General features: G+C 39.8%; 1 protein-coding gene across 5 annotated transcripts in view; it reads right to left on the bottom strand.

Moving 5' to 3' along the window:
- Positions 1–4,464: 4,464 nt before the first annotated feature.
- The window catches only part of ZNF106 (zinc finger protein 106), a 66,429-nt gene continuing 51,874 nt past the window's right edge, over positions 4,465–19,019 (bottom strand). For all 5 annotated transcript variants that reach the window (XM_032593661.2, XM_030318407.1, XM_030318409.1 and 2 more), the window contains 9 exons: positions 18,795–18,929; positions 17,966–18,082; positions 14,979–15,170; positions 14,396–14,458; positions 13,325–13,444; positions 12,736–12,807; positions 11,849–11,920; positions 9,053–9,199; positions 4,465–8,360 (listed from right to left, as the gene is read on the bottom strand). In XM_032593661.2, coding sequence (XP_032449552.1) covers positions 8,304–8,360; positions 9,053–9,199; positions 11,849–11,920; positions 12,736–12,807; positions 13,325–13,444; positions 14,396–14,458; positions 14,979–15,170; positions 17,966–18,082; positions 18,795–18,929 — 975 coding nt within the window. In that variant the 3' untranslated portion in view covers positions 4,465–8,303. The remainder of the gene's footprint in view (positions 8,361–9,052; positions 9,200–11,848; positions 11,921–12,735; positions 12,808–13,324; positions 13,445–14,395; positions 14,459–14,978; positions 15,171–17,965; positions 18,083–18,794; positions 18,930–19,019) is intronic.

The raw sequence follows: 19,019 nt of genomic DNA, 5'->3' as shown, positions 1-19,019 counted from the left end.
CTGACAGATGTGAGGTGATAACTCATGGTGGTTTTTACATTTCCCTAATAATGAATGATGTTGACTATCTTTTCATGTGCCTGTTGACCATCTGAATGTCTTCTTTGGAGAAATGTCTATTCAGATCATCTGCCCACTTTTTAATTGGGTCTTTTGTTGTGGTTGAGTTACCTGAGCTCTTTACATATTTTAGATCTGAACCCCTTACCAGATGTATAATTTCCAATTATGTTCTCCCATTTAGTAAGTTGCTTTTTTGTTTTGATGATGTTTCCTTAACTGTGCAGAACCTTTTTAACTTGATATGGTTGCACTTATTTTTGCTTTTGTTTCTGTTGCCTTTTGAGTCTGACCACAATAACATTACTAAGAGGATGTCATGGAGCTTACCACCTATGTTTTTTTTCCAAGAATTTTATGGTTTCAGGTCTCAGATTCAAGCCTTTAATCCGTTTTGAGTTAATATTTACGTATGGTAGAAGACCATGGTCTAGTTTCATTCTTTTGCATGTGCCTGATCAGTTTTCCCACCACTATGTATTGAAGAGACTGTCCTTTCTCACTGTATGTTTCCACTTCATCAGAAATTAATTGCCCATATAGGTGTGGGTTTATTTCTGGGCTCTCATTTCCGCTGCATCGATCTGTGTATCTGTTTTTGTGCTGGTACCATACTGTATGACTCCTATAGCTTTGTAGAATGGTTTGAAACCAGGAAGCAATGATACCTCCAGCTTGGGTCTTGTCAAGATTGCCTTGCATTTTGGGGATCTTTCGTGGTTTCGTACAAATTTTAAGATTGTTCTATTCCCTGAAATATGTCATTGGTGTTTTGATAGGGATTCATTAAAATCTATGGATTGCTTTGGGTAACATAGGCATTGTAACCATATTAATTCCTCCAATCCAGAAGTATTGAGTATCTATTTGTGTCTCCAATTTCTTTTATTAATGTTTTGTAGTTACCAATGTGTGTTTTACCTCCTTAGTTCAATTTATTGCTAGGCATTTTATTCTTTTTGATGCAACTGTAAATAGGATTGTTTTCTGGATTTTTGATAGTTCATTATTACTGTTTAGCAATACAACATGTTTTTGTATATTGATTTTGTATCCTGCAACTGTACTGAATTTTTTATTCCAAGTTTTTTTGTTTGTGTGTTTTTTTTTTGTTTTTTTTTTGTTTTGTTTTGTTTTTTACAAGATCTTTAGGGCTTTCTACATATAATATCATGTCATCTGCAAATAGTGACAGTTTTACTTCTTCTTCTGATCTGGATGCATCTTTTTCTCACCAAATTGTCTCGCTAGGACTTCTAATACTATGTTGAATAAAAGTGGTTAAGTGAGCATCCTTGTCCTGTTCCTGATCTTAGACAAAATGCTTGCAGCTTTTCCCCATTGACTATATTGTTATCATAAATGAATGTTGAATTTTGTCAAATGCTTTTTCTCCATTTATTGAGATGATCATGTTTTTATCCTTCTTTTTGTTAATGTGGTGAATAACACTGATTTACAGATGTTGAACCACCCTGTATTACTGGAATAGATCCCATTTGATCATGGGTATGATCCTTTTATTTTTTTTTAACTTTTTTTTTTTAACGTTTATTTATTTTTGAGACAGAGAGAGACAGAGCATGAACGGGGGAGGGGCAGAGAGAGAGAGACAGACACAGAATCGGAAGCAGGCTCCAGGCTCTGAGCCATCAGCCCAGAGCCTGACGCGGGGCTCAAACTCATGGAGCGCGAGATCGTGACCTGAGCTGAAGTCGGACACTTAACCGACTGAGCCACCCAGGTGCCCCTCCTTTTATTTTTTTTTTAGTGTTTTACTTATTTTTAAGACAGAGAGAGACAGAGCATGAGTGGGGATGGGGCAGAGAGAGAGGGACACACAGAATCTGAAGCAGGTTCCACGCTCTGAGCTGTCAGCACAGAGCCCGGTGCAGGGCTTGAACCCATGAACTGAGATAATGACCTGAGCCAAAGTCATTCAACTGACTGAGCCACCTGGGTGCCCCAATCCTTTTATTTTGGGGGGGATATGATTCCTTTTTAAAAATGTTTATTTTTGAGAGAAAGTGCATGCGCATGAGCATGAGTGGGGGAGGGGTAGAGAGAGAAGGAGACACAGAATCTGCAGTGGGCTCCAGGCTCTGGGCTGTCAGCACAGAACCCGACCTGGGGTTCAAACCCACAAACTGTGAAACCATGACCTGAGCTGAAGTTGGACGCTTAACCAACTCAGCCACCCAAGCACCCCAAGACATGATCCTTTTAATGTATTAATTTGATTTGCTAGTATTCTGTTGAGGATTTTTGAATGTCTATTCATCAGGAATATTGGCTTGTAATTTTCTAGTGGCATCCTTGTCTAGTTTGGGCATTAGGGTAATAATGGCCTTGTAAAATGAGTTTGAGAGTGTTCCCTCCTCCTGTTTTTTGTTTTGAAGAATTTGAGAATTACTACCCATTCTTCTTAAAGAATGGGTATTAATTCTTCTTTGAATGTTTGGTAGAATTCACCACTGAAGCCATCTGGTCCTGGACTTTTGTTTGTTGGGAAGTTTTTGATTGATTTAGTTTCCTTACTAGTAACCAGTCTGTTCAGATTTTCTATCTCTTCTTGATTCAGCATCAGTAAGTGGTATGTTTCTAGGAATTGATCCATCTCTCCCAAGTCGTCAAATTTGTTGGTGTTCATAGTCTCTTAGATTTATACTTCTGTGGTATCAGTTGCAATGTCTCCTTTCTTTCTGTGAGTCCTTTTTTTCTTGGTGAGTGTGGCTAAAGGTTTGTCAGTTTTATCTTGTCAATGCAGCAGCTCTTAGTCACTGACCTTTCTACTGCTTTGCAGTCTCTATTTCATTTATTTCCACTCTGATATTTGTTTCCTCCCTCCTACTTACTTTGGGCTTTGTTTTTTCTTTTTATACGTTATTTTAACTAGAACATTAGATTGGGATTTTTATTTTTCTTGAGGTAGGCCTGTGATGCATCCCACAGAATTTGGTAGGTCTTACTTCTGTTCTCATTTGTCTCTAGGTTTATATATATATATAAACCTAAGATATATAGATATAGATATAGATATAATCACATATATATAAGATATATATATCATATATATGAGATATATATATAAGATATATATAGATATAGATATAGATATATATCTTTGATCTCTTCAATGACCTACTGATTGTTCAGCGGTATATTGTTTAGTGTCCCTATTTTTGTGTTTTTCCAGTTTTCTAGTTTTTCTAGTTTTCTTGTATTTGATTTCTAGTTTCATACCATTGTAGTTGGAGAAGATGCCTGATAGGATTTCAATCCTGAATTCATTGAGACTTGTTTTGTTGCCTAGCTAATGATCGATCTTGGAGACTGTTCCATGTGCACTTGAGAAGGATGTGTATTCTGCTGCTTGAATGGAACGTTCTGTATGTATCTATTGAGTCCATCTGGTTGGGGCACAGCTGCTGCACAGGGAGGGTGGAACATGCCCAGCCCAGTTGCAGTGTACTCACCTGGCCCCTTTGTGGTGTGGCTGCTTACATCGGTTCAGTGGCACACGGAGTATGCTCACCAGTGCTAGGAGGCTACAGGGTGAGCACCAAAAATGGTGCCCACCAGCTCTGTCACCAGCTGGTTAGAAGATTGCAAAAATGGCACCAGCCAGTGCTTCCATCCCCAGAGAAAGTCACTGCAGGTTCTTGCCTGTTTGCCACTTTAGGATTAGCAAGTGGGTCTCTCCCTCTGTCAGAGTCTAGGCACTTTTCAAATTATTTTTGCACTGGATCTCAGGATGAGTGGGTGGGCATGTGAGCCCTTTAACAGTAGATTCTTTGTTCCCCACAGTTCTATAGTCTCCCTGGACATAATCCCTGTTGATTTTCAACATCAGGTGTTTTGAGAGTCTGTCTTTCTGGTGCCAGACACAAGGGTCTGGGTGCCTAAAGTGGGGCATACTCCCTTCACTCCTCAAGGGAAAGCTCTATTTTTCGGATCCCTTCCCAATAGTGGGTGGCTGTACCTCAGGTAGGATCCAGAGGGTGAATGAGTTTCTGCCTCTCCTACCTGTCTCAATGCATCTCTTGTATCTTTTCTTTTGGAGGTGCTGTTAATCTAGTCCTCAGGTCCTTTACAGAGGAAAATTATTCCCTCTATAGCTGTAAATTTGTTGTTATACCTGGGAGGAGGTGAACTCAGGGTCTTCTACACAGCCATCTCAAACCCCAGAGATGTAGTTTTAATCTTGCTCTTCCATCAACTAATTAACCTGTTTTACGACCTTGGACAAATCCATAAATGTAGCTGTTTGCCAAACTTATCTGGATCGTGGTCTGTGGCGTATCTATAACCATCTTGTGTTTCCCACCCAGTTTTCTTCTTACTGTCTATTCCAACATGGAAAAGAAAGGGTGGGCTATTAATATCCAGATAAGGTAGTAAAAGTAAACAATTAGTAAAAGTACTTTATTTTCCTCTTGTATTTGCTTTATATCTTGCTTTACAAAGTTATGAAGTTCACAGCTTTATACCAAAATGTAAGAAGGCTAAGCTATTTGCTTATAAACATTTTTGCAGTCAAATGTCATCTGATTTCATTCTTCTAATCCATATTCAATATATAAAAAAATTCAGAGACCAAGGGTACTGGAGCAGCTCTAGGGCATATATTTCTCTTAAGCAGGAGAAAGATCTTCAACAGCCTTTCCTCCTTAACTTCCTCCCCCACTGATTCAACTGGGCTACGGCCTTGAATTTAGGGCAAATCTAGGAGTCAGTTGTCATGTGACCCAGCAGGGCCACAGACTTGGGGGCTGGAGGTGAGGTTACAGGTTACTGTCTGGTAAGCACTATGTTTGGTTTACACCAAGATTTCACATCCACTTGCATGTGGAACTCATACAACCCAAACCACCTCCATCATGGCTTCTGTCATATCCATCAGACAGCTTCTCTGAAATCCTGAAAATCGTGATCATTTGGGGCAGGGATGAAATCACAATTTTACCCATGTGGCAGGCATGGCCTTTGTATGTAACAGTTTTAGGAGGTCTCCTTTTGGTAGCAGAAACAAAATTTTTAAGTATGCGCATACAAATTATAGTGATTTGAGCAAACCAAGAGGATATGTGCTGTTTAAATCCCACTTCACAAGATACTTTGATCTCCCCTCCGATGAATTCTTTTCCATAAAATATACTGTACCATCCCACTAAGTGTTGTATACCTACTCCCACCACATTGTCCACATACCTACTCACTAAAGTTGTCTACTGTATACAATACCCCAAAACAAAAACAAAAAAGTCCCCTCTGTTAGACAAACAATCACGTGAACAGCGATAATATTGCCTATAAATTACAGGAAGGTCAGGAGCTAAACACTCAACTGCTCACTTCTGAGGCAGAAGACTATTTTCCCCACAAAAGTAGGACTGTAGTAGCAATGGCGTTTCCTCAGTTTCAAGTAACATCAGTTGGAGATAATTCTTTGCTCTTAGGTGCTTAACTGCTTTCTAACTGAGTAGAGGAGTGCCAAAATAAGTTTTGAACCTGATTAAAAACTCTGGGATAAAACTTGAAGTGACTGATAGCTTGTCATAACAAACTGCCATTAAAACGCTAGCATAAGCACACAAAAGGACTGATAACCACAGTTTTCTTGGCTTCTAGCCATTAGAAGTAGGCACAGGCAATTAAAGATAACATTCTAAAAATGGCCTCCAACTCCTTACAAGAAATGAGTTGGGTTTTGTCAGGTCATGTTAACACCTTCCTTCATTAAGCACTAAATACCAAGTCAAGGCAAAATCCTGAGCCACCCCTCTTCTCTAAGTGAAGACAGAGGGCTAGCATCAGTTAAGACACTGTAAAAGACAAAAAATAGTCAAAGTTCTGCATACCTTTCAAGACCCCTAAAAGTAATAACACCACCATAAGCAGCCAAGATGCTTATGGTGCTTTTATTTCTAAACAGAGGGCTCAAATAGTGCACTTAGGATAACACACTAACCTGCAATAAAAGAATTTCACACATTCTTGAAACAAAGACATTATTACCATGGCCTCAAATTGTGTGTGTGTGTGTGAAATGAGGAAAAGCGTTACAGGTATAGGTGCCCACGCGCATACACACGTCCAAGGAACATTCACCCTGCACACACAAAGGCAGATAGACTATGCACAATTCTACCAAAATTAAACCCAAATCAGTTGTTACTGATTCTATCATACCTTCAAAGGTTCCCCACGATTGCCCAACACCTCACATATCCCCTTCCTGCTGTCCAAAGGCTCCACCACGCTCATCTTTTCAGACATGTCCTCAGGCAGGACAGAAGAGCACCTACGCGTAACAGAGTATGCCAGACTTAACACACTGACCAATCAACACAGAAATGCAGCTTCACGACAGCCCTGAATAAAATGCCGGGTGTAGTAGTAATTTCTGACAGCTTTCCTGGGCAATCCCCCTTCCCAAACCCACATGACAGCCTGGCTTCCCTGCTCATCCATACAAGAAATGAGGAGGAGAGGTAAGAAAGCTTCTTAATCGCATACAGAAACGGCACAAATACATTTTATGCAAGAGAATCTTCTCCTTTCTCTCTCAGGTATCATGCAAACATCAATAGTCTGGTCAAAAAGTCTTCCTATTCACAAGGATAGAAGTAAACAGCTTTTGGGGCCATTCGTTATTTAGTAGTAGCTCTTAGATTAGCTTTTTTTTTTTGGATCCAGTAAGAACCCCTGGAGCTCTTCCTGGAAAAAAAGAACACATACTTGCGTACGATTTCATACCCTCTTGAAACCTATCCATGAATGCTTCATGAAGTCCCCCAGCCCTAGAGCCTGAGTGAAGACATGTGAGTAGGTGTGTGTGTGCACTAAAAGGGGTGGAGATAAACCTGCACGCTACGCGATCCTAGAAAACAGCAGGTGTCACATCCCGAAGCCTGGTACGTGGCACTGAGCTCTTCTCCCTTCTACCACTCTGAAGAATCTTTCAGAGTTTTGAGAATCCAGAAACAAAAGGCTAGAAAGCAACACTTCTATAGCTTCTCTCAAGAGTCCAGAGAAAATCCAGAAACAAAGCAGTCTCACTAGGCTTTGTTAATTTGTCTGCTCTCAGTGGACAAGTAGCGTCTTCACCCTCACCATGCTCCACTCTTCTTGGCCAGCTACAGGGAAGGTGAAGGCAAGACACCAGTTCAGAAATAAGTCTCTAAGAAGCCTGCTTGAGCCCCTCAAGACTGTATTCAGATGCTTTATCCTAACTCCCCCTTCTTGAGTGCTGCAGGTGGGTGGAAAGCACCCCAGGGGCCCAGAGGAAGCATTTGATGGCTGCCAACAGTCTGGGCACAGCTAGATAGTGGAGGAGAAAGGGATTTGTAATGGAGCAAACTAAAAGGCTGCAAACCCACAGCAGGACTGGCGAGTCAAAAACTGGAAAAGGAGATCTACACCTCCAGTTCAAACAGCCTGACAAGACCTGCAGCAGTGAGTGCCTGGGTCTAACAGCAAAATTCCAAGGTAGACGTTGGGTCTGTGCACTATCTTGAACTGAGTACTCTTATCACAACTTGAACAGAGGTTCGAAAGGAAGTGCTATCTGTGAGGACTTGTCATTATGTGATCTGCTGAGTTCCTAAAATTTCAGCAGAGCAGTCGCTCTAGCCGTTAATAATCTACTGTGTGTCCCTTTGAGATTTAAAGCTAGCTCTGTCCATCTACAAAGCAAGAGGATATTGAAACACACTGCACATAATCGTTAAGAAAGGAAACTAGTTGCTTCTAATTTAAATACCCAGTTATTAGAACTAAAAAAATTAAAACTGATCCTAGAAAGCTAGCATTTGAACAAACTTGTACTTAAAAAGCCGGACTATGGGTTTAAACCATCATAAGAACGTAAACTAAAACTTGCAAACTGAAATCAAGAAACGACTACATATTAATCATATGGGTCAAACTGAGTAGCCAATTAAGATCTGTATTTTTAATAAACATCTGGAGAATACTAGTAGCATAGATGACTATATTCCATGCTGTCTCAGAGAAGTATGGTTCCCTAAAATCTGTTTAAATCGGACAAACCTCCAGTAAGAACTTAAAGTGTAACTATCATCCCATAGAGCTGCCCAGACTTATGTTAGTGGTAAGCCTGGCTGGTAACAACTTTCTCCTTCCCTGCTTCTCTGGGGAAGGGAAGATTGTGGCCTCTGTGAGGGGCCGATGTGAAATTAGTTCAATTAATAACTTCCCAACATGGGAGGCAAAAAGCTTCATGAATCAATTTTGCTGTCATCCTCAGCATGTCGTTCAATGTGTCCTGCAGCATCCTAGGAATAAAGGGAAAAGAGCCCATGAGAGAGAAGTTGATAGTAAGACAAGAGACAGTTAAAGCCAAGGAGAGCTTCATGGGCACATTCTAAGATCCACACATTAAAGGTACCTAGGACCCAGCACTTTGCTAACTTACATGAAAACATGCACTTCAAGATGAGTTCTTATCTTATACAAGAGCACTGTAACAAACCTCTAGGTTCAGTTATTGGATTTGAAACATTTGAAAACATTCTCTTTGGGTTCTTTCTCAAAAACTACCTAATTCAGGGCGCCTGGGTGGCTCGGTCAGTTAAGTGTCCGACTTCGACTCAGGTCATGATCTCACGGTCCGTGAGTTCGAGCCCCGTGTCGGGCTCTGTGCTGACAGCTCAGAGCCCGGAGCCTGCTTCAGATTCTGTGTCTCCCTCTCTCTCTGCCCCTCCCCTGTTCATGCTCTGTCTCTCTCTGTCTCAAAATAAATAAATGTTAAAAAAAAAAAATTAAAAAAAACAAAAAAACAAAAAACTACCTAATTCATCATCTGAAACCTCATTAAGCTATTCCTCAAATCTCTGAATAATAATAATAAAAAGGAAAATCTCTCCCTATTTATTCCAATTCTCAACATTCTAATAAGGCAAAAAAGGTTTGCCTGCTCTGAGCAGTCGAATAGACCCCAGGTCGGCCTCAAGTCCCACTCAGGTACCTGTTTAGACCCTTTCCTAGCGGTGAAAAAGGCATCACAGTTCTTCCAGCGACATTTCAGAGTTTGAAAGTTTGGATTCGTATGGTCAGTGAGCAAATGTTGTTTTAAATGATCCACAACGCCAAATATCAGAGAGCAACCATGCCACTGGAAAGAGAACAAAAAGGAAAGTTAAAAAGTGTACAGGAAGCATGCAACTGCGATTAGAAAGCCCCTCACTTGTATCCTATAAGTTTTGGGCAAAAAAAAAGCAATCCCCTTAGGCTTTATTCTTAGATAGAAAATGCAACAAAGCCAGAGGCACCCACATTAATTAACAATATCATGAGGAGCCTTGAAAAGCCTGGAAAGTCTTGACACTGTGTGATATTGAGAAGGCAAAGCACTAAGATAGCTGTATCGTTAAGAGAGATAAGGAAAAGGTTAGCAAAAATTGACAGACAACTTATCATAAAATTCAGTTTACACCACACTTATTTTTTTACCTTGCCATCACAGAATGAGTTCCTTAGTCTACTTATTTAAAAAGACTAAGAGCTCTCTGTAATACTGAAGGGGCTGTTTCTAACAATTCTAAGAACTGCTGATTTATAAACTTGAAAATAAAAATGTCTGATAAAACTACGTTGCTATGGAAGCCTGACTTTACTCAGAATCTTTATCACTTGAATCACAATCTTGTGTCTTTTTTTAAATTCTAATTTTACTATAAAATATGTGGCTCAGGGGTAAATGTGGCTCAGTCGATTAAGCATCTGACTTCGGCTCAGGTCATAATCTCTCCGTCTGTGGGTTTGAGCCCCCACTTCAGCCTCTGTGCTGACAGCTCAGAGCCTGGAGCCTGCTTCAGATTCTGTGTTTCCCTCTCTCTCTTCCCCCGCTCACAGTCTCTGTCTCTCAAAAAATGAATAAAAACGTTAAAAAAATGTTTTTAATAATAAATAAATGTGGCTCAATTCTCAATTTCACTTGTTAGTCAGAAAGCATACAGACTCTGTCTTGGTATTTATCCTACAAGCCTGCTTATCATAAATCTTACAATTCTAATTCTAACACGTTCATTTATTTTTTATTTTTTTTTGTTTTTATTTTTGAGAGAGACAGAGTGTGAGCAGGAGAGGGACAGAGTGAGGAAGACACAGAATATGAAGCAGGCTCCAGGCTCTGAGCTGTCAGTACACAGCCCAATCTAAAAATGGAGGGTGTCAATTTCATTCCATCAATTCTACAAAGCATGTTAGGGTACTGGGAGGGGGGAATTTCAGCCATAAACGTTTCTTTGATCACTACTAATATTAGAACTGCTGAAACAAATTAAGGCCTATAAGGAACAACGTAAAAGTTTGGAGCTCCCACCCCAAAATAAAAACCAGGCAATTTTGCCTAGGCAATGGAAGTTTAAAACCTTCCAAAATACAAATTTTTATTGGCCTATTTTTCAAAAACCAATGTGGACACAAATCAAACTATTAATACAAGTAATCCCTGTATAAGCTAGTAAGCAGGTCACAAAAATGAACACTTGCACTCATTTCGTAAATAGTTGATCCTTAAACAACATAGGTTTGAACTGCGTGGATCCACTTATACATGAACTTTTATCAATAAATACAATATGTACTGTAAATGTATTTTCCTTATGATTTTATCTTATTTACTTATTTAAGTAATCTCCACACCCAATGTGGGGCTCGAACTCACAACCCTGAGATCAGGAGTCACATGCCCTACCAACTGTGCCAGCCAGACACTCCTCCTTACATTTTAGTAACATTTTCTTTTTTCTAGCTTACTATATTGTGAGAATACAGTCTGTAATACATATAACATACTAAATATGTGTTAATTGACTGTTTATGTTGTCAGGAAGGATCAACAGTAGGCTATAAGTACTTAAGCTTTGGGGGAGTCATAAGTTATATGCAAATTTTCAACTGTATGGGGTTTGGTGCCTCTATAACCATCTGCACTGTTCAAGGGTCAACTGTACTCTTGACATTTTTGTAAGCATGTACTGATTTTATAATAAACAAAAACCACCAAAGAAATAACCTGGGTGGATGATACATAAACATACCTCATATCTAATCTTAAAACAGGTTATTCATGAAAGAAGTATGGAAGTATTTTATGTACAGTTTTAACTTTTTTAAATCATTTTTTTCAAATGTTTCTTGAGGATGCCTGGATGGCTCAGTCAGTTAAGCATCTGACTTCGGCTCAGATCATGATCTCACAGTTTGTGAGTTCGAACCCCACATCAAGCTCTGTGCTGACAGCTCAGAGCCTGGAGCCTGCTTCGAATTCTGTGTGTGTGTCTCTCTCTCTCTCTCTCTGCCCCTCCCCCACTCACTCTGTCTCTCAAAAACAAACATTTAAAAATTTTAAAAATAATAAAAATAAATGATAAAAATATTTTCTTTTTTTTAATGTCTATTTTCGAGCGCACACACACACACACACACACACACACACACACACGAGCGGGGGAGGGGCAGAGAGACAGGAAGACAGAGTATCTGAAGCAGTCTCTGTGCTGATAGCACAGAGCCCAATATAGAGCCCAAACTCATGAACTGTGAGATCATGACCTGAGCCAAAGTTGGACGCTTAACTGACTGAGCCACCCAGATGCCCCTATGTACAGGTTTTAAAAATAAGCTTCCTTGGCCTACAGCAGGAGGCATAAAGTAGACACTCAAATATAAAAATGCTTAATTGATGATGAAGATGTATAAATTAGCCTAGGGTTAAACAACTCCTAAGTCTGGTCATAAGAACAGTTTCACTCCTTACCCAACAGCGGTAATTCTGCATCAGATTCAGCCTCACAGCTTGAATACTGCCATCATAACAGCCAGTGTAAATCTGGGGCAAAGAAAGGTTTATCCTATCAGACCAAAACAACACACAAAAAACAACTACTCAATATCCCAAAAATACGTGTCAAAAGCTCCTTGTACCAGCTACAAGAAAATACAAACCTAAACCAAACTCAGCCCCAGAGTACAACAGTGGGGAAGTATCTTCTAGTATAGATACTTTGAAGCCTTGCTCCTTCCAGAACGCTGGCTGAGAGCATAAGTGGCAGGGCTCAGAGGCACCCACTTACATTGTAACTGGTCCACTCTGGCTACTGGGCATTGCATGCTACCTCGGGCATAATATATTAGCCGTCTGTGTTTCACTGGAACAAAGGGTTCTAAGGCTCAGAGTCTGAAAAACACCCATTCTGGTCCAACCACATTATTTAAAAATAAAATAAATCAAGGCTTAGCAGGGTTAAATGAGTTAGCTTCTACTTTTAGGTCTGCTTTCACTATGCCATACTGGCCTAATCTCCTGACTCTATTCCAATGTTCTGTTCGGATCATAATGTCTCTGGAAAAAGCACCACTCAATTTTTGGGGGACACATTTTAAACTTATATTCTGTTTAATGGTGTTATCAGATTTCTTATTGTAGTTATTTTAGCTATTAATAGAAAAGGGAATATTCAACAATGTCACTGGGTTACTTCTCGATAATAGCATGCCAAAAAAAAGAAAGGCATTCAATATCAGAATGCCTACCAGAAACGTGTCATTTTTGGAAGTGATAAATAGTAATATTGCTATCAGTTTGTAGTTTTCAGTAATAAGCATATTCAAAACCAAATATGTAACATGGCTAATAATACTCACCATACTTTTATGGATGGTCATACACATAATCATGTCTTTGTGTCCTCCATAAACTTGCAATCGATCATGGGACTTAGGTGGAGGAAAAAAATAGAGAATTAAGGTTATTTATACCCTGTGGTTAATAAGCATAATCCCTGGAGGCCTCTGGCAGGTTTAGCACTAAGCTGAAGCACCAGTAGCATTTTCACAGAAACATAATCTAATGACAATCTTTCGAATAAGTCTTCAAGGGAGGAGCTGGTAACTGGAAATGAGAAAACTAACTTCTGTGCAATGTCAAAGTCTAAACCTGAAATTGCACACCAAGAGAACTAGACAGGTTTTAGAGACTAACTCTGCTCTCCAAAAACCATTTTAGTATTGACCTCTGTGAGCCAGACCATGTTTTTCAGAGCAGTGTTTCTGATAGTCCAAGGATCATCTGCTTCATAATTATCTAGAGGGCCTGTGAAAAATGCAGATTCCTGGGTCCCACCCCAGCCTTACTGTATTAAAAATAATAACAATAACAATAATAATTCAACACCCAACCCAAACAGGCCTATTCCCCAAATCATTCAAGCAAAATACTGGATCTAAATTCTACCTGTAATTCATAGACACGAACAAATTTATCCAGGCAAGCAGTCACCATCACTTTCCCTAGGATATTCACCACAGTCACTGCATGATTGTGACCTTTATAGATCCGCACAAGCTCACCAGTCTGCATCAGAAAAGAGACAAGTCACTAGACTGACTTTCCAGATTCCTTCTGACTTTTGAGATTTATGATTCTATTATTCCAAGTCGTAATTCTGAGCCTACTTGTACACAACGTAGCTGTACTAATTTTAACAGCTCAGGTACCTGCATAAGCATTTATTACAATATACATATATAATATGCATGAAATGTATCCTGATGGAGAGAACCCATTGTCACACAAAGAGAAGGGCTACAACTCTATCTGTATGTATTTTATAGGTTGTTTTTTTTTTTTTTTTTTTTTTTTAATGTTTATTTATTTTGGGGACAGAGAGAGACAGAGCATGAATGGGGGAGGGGCAGAGAGAGAGGGAGACACAGAATCGGAAGCAGGCTCCAGGCTCTGAGCCATCAGCCCAGAGCCCGATGCGGGGCTCGAACTCACGGACCGCGAGATCGTGACCCGAGCTGAAGTCGGACGCCCAACCGACTGAGCCACCCAGGCGCCCCTGTATTTTATAGGTTTTAAAGAATTTTCACTCTTATCATTTTGTTGTGTCTGGACAAGTCCCTGAGGTTGCAGTATCCCCAGGTTTATAGACCGGGCACTGAGCATCAAAGAGCTGCCTCTATGACCTGAGCAGAATCTCTCAGCTGTTTTTATTTGTTCTATTTTAAACTACGTATCACATCCACTTTCTCAGAGCCTCAGATGCTCAATTTATCTCAGGTTTAAATGAGACAAACTAAACCTTACATAAACTTTGAATCTGTCCCCTATTAAAAATTTTGAAGAGGCCAGAATTTCTCAAGTGCTCACTATCTTCCAAGAGCTTATGCAGGTAGGGATTATTATTAAGCTTTTCAATATAAATATTAAGCTTGCAATATAAAATGCAAGAGGTCTGAGGAATCCTTCAAGGTTTAATCTTCATTCCATTAAAGATTTCTTTACACCAACACAACCTACATGAATGTTGTGCGCGTGGACTGACTGATCACTGGAGCCACTGAACACAAGGTCATTCACCACCTTAAAGAAAAAAATTCATTGAGTTACATTTGGTAAAAGGTTCTGAGCTTTCTCTGTAATTTGTAATGCACACTGTTGAATTCTAATTTCCAACCCACTTTGAGATGAGCATCAACTAGATATAAAACACTAAGTTCCTCAAATTTTCTGAAATGAAACTTAGGGCCTACCACCAGGTACTCTGATGAAGTGACAATGTATTATTGGGTTTGTTACCTCGTCAGAACGATTGTGAAACTGCCTAGAAGGACTTTAAAGTGTATCTACATTCTATAATAAAATACACTGTTTCTCCATTAATATATTAATGTATTAAAATACAGTCCAACCCCAACCCCGCAAAAAAAAAAAAAAAAAAAAAATACATCCCTTGGTCACCCAGGCCTAAAGAAAAGCACCGTAATCTCCTTGCTCTTTTCCAGATGATGTGCTGTAGATAAGGCATTAGATGACAAGACAAATGTCACTCAAATCCTTTTATTTGTGCCAACTGACTCCTGTTATCTTGCACTGTACTTGCCTTCATGCAAAGAATGGTTTTGCTGTGGCCCTCTAGGGTCCTGAGAAGGAGTCCATTCCGTGCATCACGGACACTAATGGTACAGTCATAAGATCCAACAACAAGCAGCTTTCGGGCACCTTCCTGAGCTGTGGCAAGACAGCTGACAGCCCGAGGGCCATGGCATTCAAAGATTTCAAGTCGTTTATTGTTCTGAAAAATAAGCCACCATTATATGAAATAAAAGCAGCTTGGCTGGTAAATATCAAAATCAACTCATCCAAATCACTACCTTGATTCAAACTCTTAAATTCTACTACCTGTTAAGTTCTCATACCCCATGCGAATCTTTTAACTTCCCAACCTCTGCTATTCCCATTCCAACTCTCTTTGTGTCCATGACTCCCTCCTCCCCCATTCTAGTGCGGGCATGGCAAATTCTTACATTATAAACACATTTCTAACTTCAACCTATACTATCTGATCCTCGTTAGCACTTGACTCTCTTTTATGCCTTCTCTCAGTTTCCTTAAGTTAATGATAACGGATGATTGACTTTCTTTTTCATATGCTCATACATTTTCCTTGCCATAGACCCAGAAGCTCTTTCTCTGTATTTTGTCATCCAAACTTTATGCAAACAATTTGTCGTATGTTTCCAAATTTCTCCACTGAGAATGACTTACTTACAAATAATTCAGGAAGAATCTCTCATTTTCCACCTGTTATTCCCAAGTCCTTCTGATTTCTGGTTCTATGTCATTTCTCATGACATCATTTAGTGAACTAGAGAAGCCTTTTATATCAGAGTGGCATGGTCACATCCTGAATTCCCAAACATTCCTTTACCTCAGATCTTAGACTTGCTTCCCTCAGTCCCATACCAACCTTGTCCATAAAGTCTCCCATTTCCCCAAAATCTCTAAAAAGGAACATCAGGCACATGCAAGGGGTGAAACTCGTAGAAACTTCACAAAGGAGCAGCTGGTAGCCTCCAGGGCTAAGCAATGACTCCAGCCATCATAGGTGTTGGGGAAACAGCCTGATGGGAGTTTAGAGACCACTGGTGGACAGGCTCTAGTAAACAGCCCTGGCTTTCTGTTAAGACCTCAGAAGCACTGCAATCAGGTGTATGGACAAACCAAAAAGGGCTCAGTGCTCACGAGGCTTCAAAATTGCAATGTCTGCAGAGATTCTCAAATCTCGGTTTCCAAATCCACCTTCTCTGTGGCTTTTCAACCATTTACATCTCAATTTCTTGTCTTCATCCTGCCTCAAAAGTCCTGTTCCTGACTTTTGTCTACCTTTGATGACATTACTCTCACAAAAGACAATTAGAGAATTATCAAGTTTTATCCTTTAAAATATTTTAAATTTATTCTTTCTTCTTCATTTCTTTTGCCCTAACCAAATCTAATGTAGGCTGTTAACACTTCACATCTGGAATGTAACAACCTTCACTAATTACCCTTCTGTGATCTCTTCATAACCTAGTACTTGATTACCTATGTGCTAGATTCTTCTAACTTGATTTTAAGCTTCTTTTAAAAAAATTTTTTTTAAACTTATTTATTTTTGAGAGACAAAGTGAGACAGAGCATAAGTGGGGGAGGGGCAGAGAGAGAAGGGAGACACAGAATCCAAAGCAGGCTCCAGGCTCTGAGCTGTCAGCACAGAGCCCGACACAGGGCTTGAACTCACGGACTGCGAGATCATGAATTGAGCCAAAGTCGGACACTTAGCCGACTGAGCCACCCAGGCGCCCCCTAAGCTTCTTAAAAGTAGAAGGCATGATGTATTTTATTGTATCCCTTAGAAGCAGTGGTTCCAGGGGCGCCTAAGTGGCTCAGTCGGTTAAGCATCTGATTTCAGCTCAGGTCATGATCTCATGGTTCATGAGTTCGAGCCCCGCATCGAACTCTGGGCTGACAGCTCAGAGCCTGGAACCCGCTTCAGATTCTTTGTCTCCTTCTGTCTGCCCCTCTGCTGCTTACACTCTGTCTCTCACATTGTCTCAAAAATAAATAAACATTAAAAAAACAATTAAAAAAAGAAGTAGTGGTTCCAGCTCACATGTCGAAGGAGAGTTGGTAGGTATTCACTACACATATGAATAATATTATAATTGGGCATAACATAGCAAACATTCTAACGTGCTGTTAAAAGATGACCAAATGACCTTGGGATATGGCACTGCAACTCATTAGCAACCAAACCCATCAACTCTACCTCTATTATCTTTTATCCATTCTCTTCTCTTCATCCTTAGTCTAACCTTTCATGTCACCTTCTACTACAAAGCCTCCTAAATGAGCTCCCTGTCTCTACTAGGACCAGTATTTTCCTATCTCATCAACTCCAGAGTGACTTTCTCTAAAATACAAATTCACTCATGCCTCTCATACTTTAAAGTCTACAAGACGGAAGTCCATCTACGTTAACAAAGCGTATAGGGCCAGCAAGAACTGGTCTTTCCTCATTTCCTAGGCATCATCCTAAGGTCTAGAACATAACAACAGATGTTCAATATAGGTTCACTCAACAAATGAATTTCTCTTTGGATTAGGAAAGAATGAAGCCACACAGGCTTATAGACAAACCTATGACTTAGTTCACATTACAGAACAGGCTATCCTCATGAAACTCTCAATCGGTTCCAAACCACATCAATGTCATACTCAAAAGAATTTAAGCTCATTTTTCATGGTGTCATTCTTAAAATGAGATAGACTAGTTTAACCTATGACTCATTATTTGGCCCCAAATCATCAGGCTTGGTTTAATTTAGTAGAGTTACCTTTTGGGCCTGGCACATTTGAGCCTGAGCAGACAGAATGCAGGATCTTGTTTCACTTATACCAGAAAATAACAGTTTTTGAGCAGCAGCTAATTCTGTCATCTTCTCACACAAGACAACAGGAAAATATCTGCCTTCTACTTCTTTCCACGCATTCTCACACTACTTTCAAGTGGCATGGGAATTCAGCCTTCTCCCCTCAAACACTAACCTTTATGTTAAAGGTGACCACGGTGCCATTTGCCAGTCCTGCATAGAGGGTTCGCCATCTACTATGGAGGCAGAGGACCCGGTCTTCCAGCTGTAGCTGCTCCACACACTCTCGCGTCTAATAAAGCACACAACACCTATTCAGCAGGGGTTCACAGCAAATAAAGGGTGACAACAATCCTTCTTCAAGCAGTGTGTGACATGATTTTTATGAGGAAGGAAATGTAGCGACCTCTGTTTTGTACAAGATTATCTTAGATTCTTTTTCCTTTGAAATATGTGGCCAAAGACCCTCAGGCTATAAACAAATCTAAATTCTAATGTTACTCATGTTCCTAATTTGTAATGTAGAAATTCTTCAAAGGACACTAAGAAGTGGGCAAAAAGATTACAGCTTGATGAAAACTCAGATGATGGCTAGCATTTGTTTGGTAATAAAGTATTTTTATGTTTTTTTTTCTTTTATTCTCTCTCTGTGGAGGAGTGAAAAAAAAAAGGTATTTTTAATTTAAGGTACATACTTTTTTTTTCTTTTTTAGATTTAGCACCACTGCACACTTAGTAGGCTACAGTATAGCATTAACATATCTTTCATATTCACTAGGAAACCAAACAATTCATTTGATCATTTTATTGTGATACTCTCCTTACTGCAGGGGTCTGGAACCCAGCCCACAATCTCTGAGGCGTGCCTGTACTAAAAATGGTTTGGAAGTGTAAAACAGAGAGTGGGAAGAATGAAGCATCTCTTTCAGTGCCTCCACTCTACACAGTAAACGCAGTCAAAGCAGTTTAATATCATCACTTTTGATTTGTCTGGACCCACTTACCTTAACATTATAGCAGCGAATGGTGTGGTCACTGGAACCAGTGTAAAGGGCAGCATTCTTGCCAGAGGTTTGGGTAACCAGGAGGCAGTTCACTTTGGAGGCATGCCCCTCAAAGACCCCAATGCACTTCCGACTCTAAAGTCAAGCGCATATCAGATTATTACTTGTGGATACACAAGGATTAGGTAACACATTTCCTTAGCAATAACAAAAATGTTAAAACAT

Source organism: Lynx canadensis, chromosome B3, assembly GCF_007474595.2.
Source record: "Lynx canadensis isolate LIC74 chromosome B3, mLynCan4.pri.v2, whole genome shotgun sequence".
NCBI lineage: Eukaryota > Metazoa > Chordata > Mammalia > Carnivora > Felidae > Lynx > Lynx canadensis.
The sequence above is the reverse complement of the archived record's forward strand: the minus strand, read 5'-3'. Positions and strand labels throughout refer to the sequence as shown.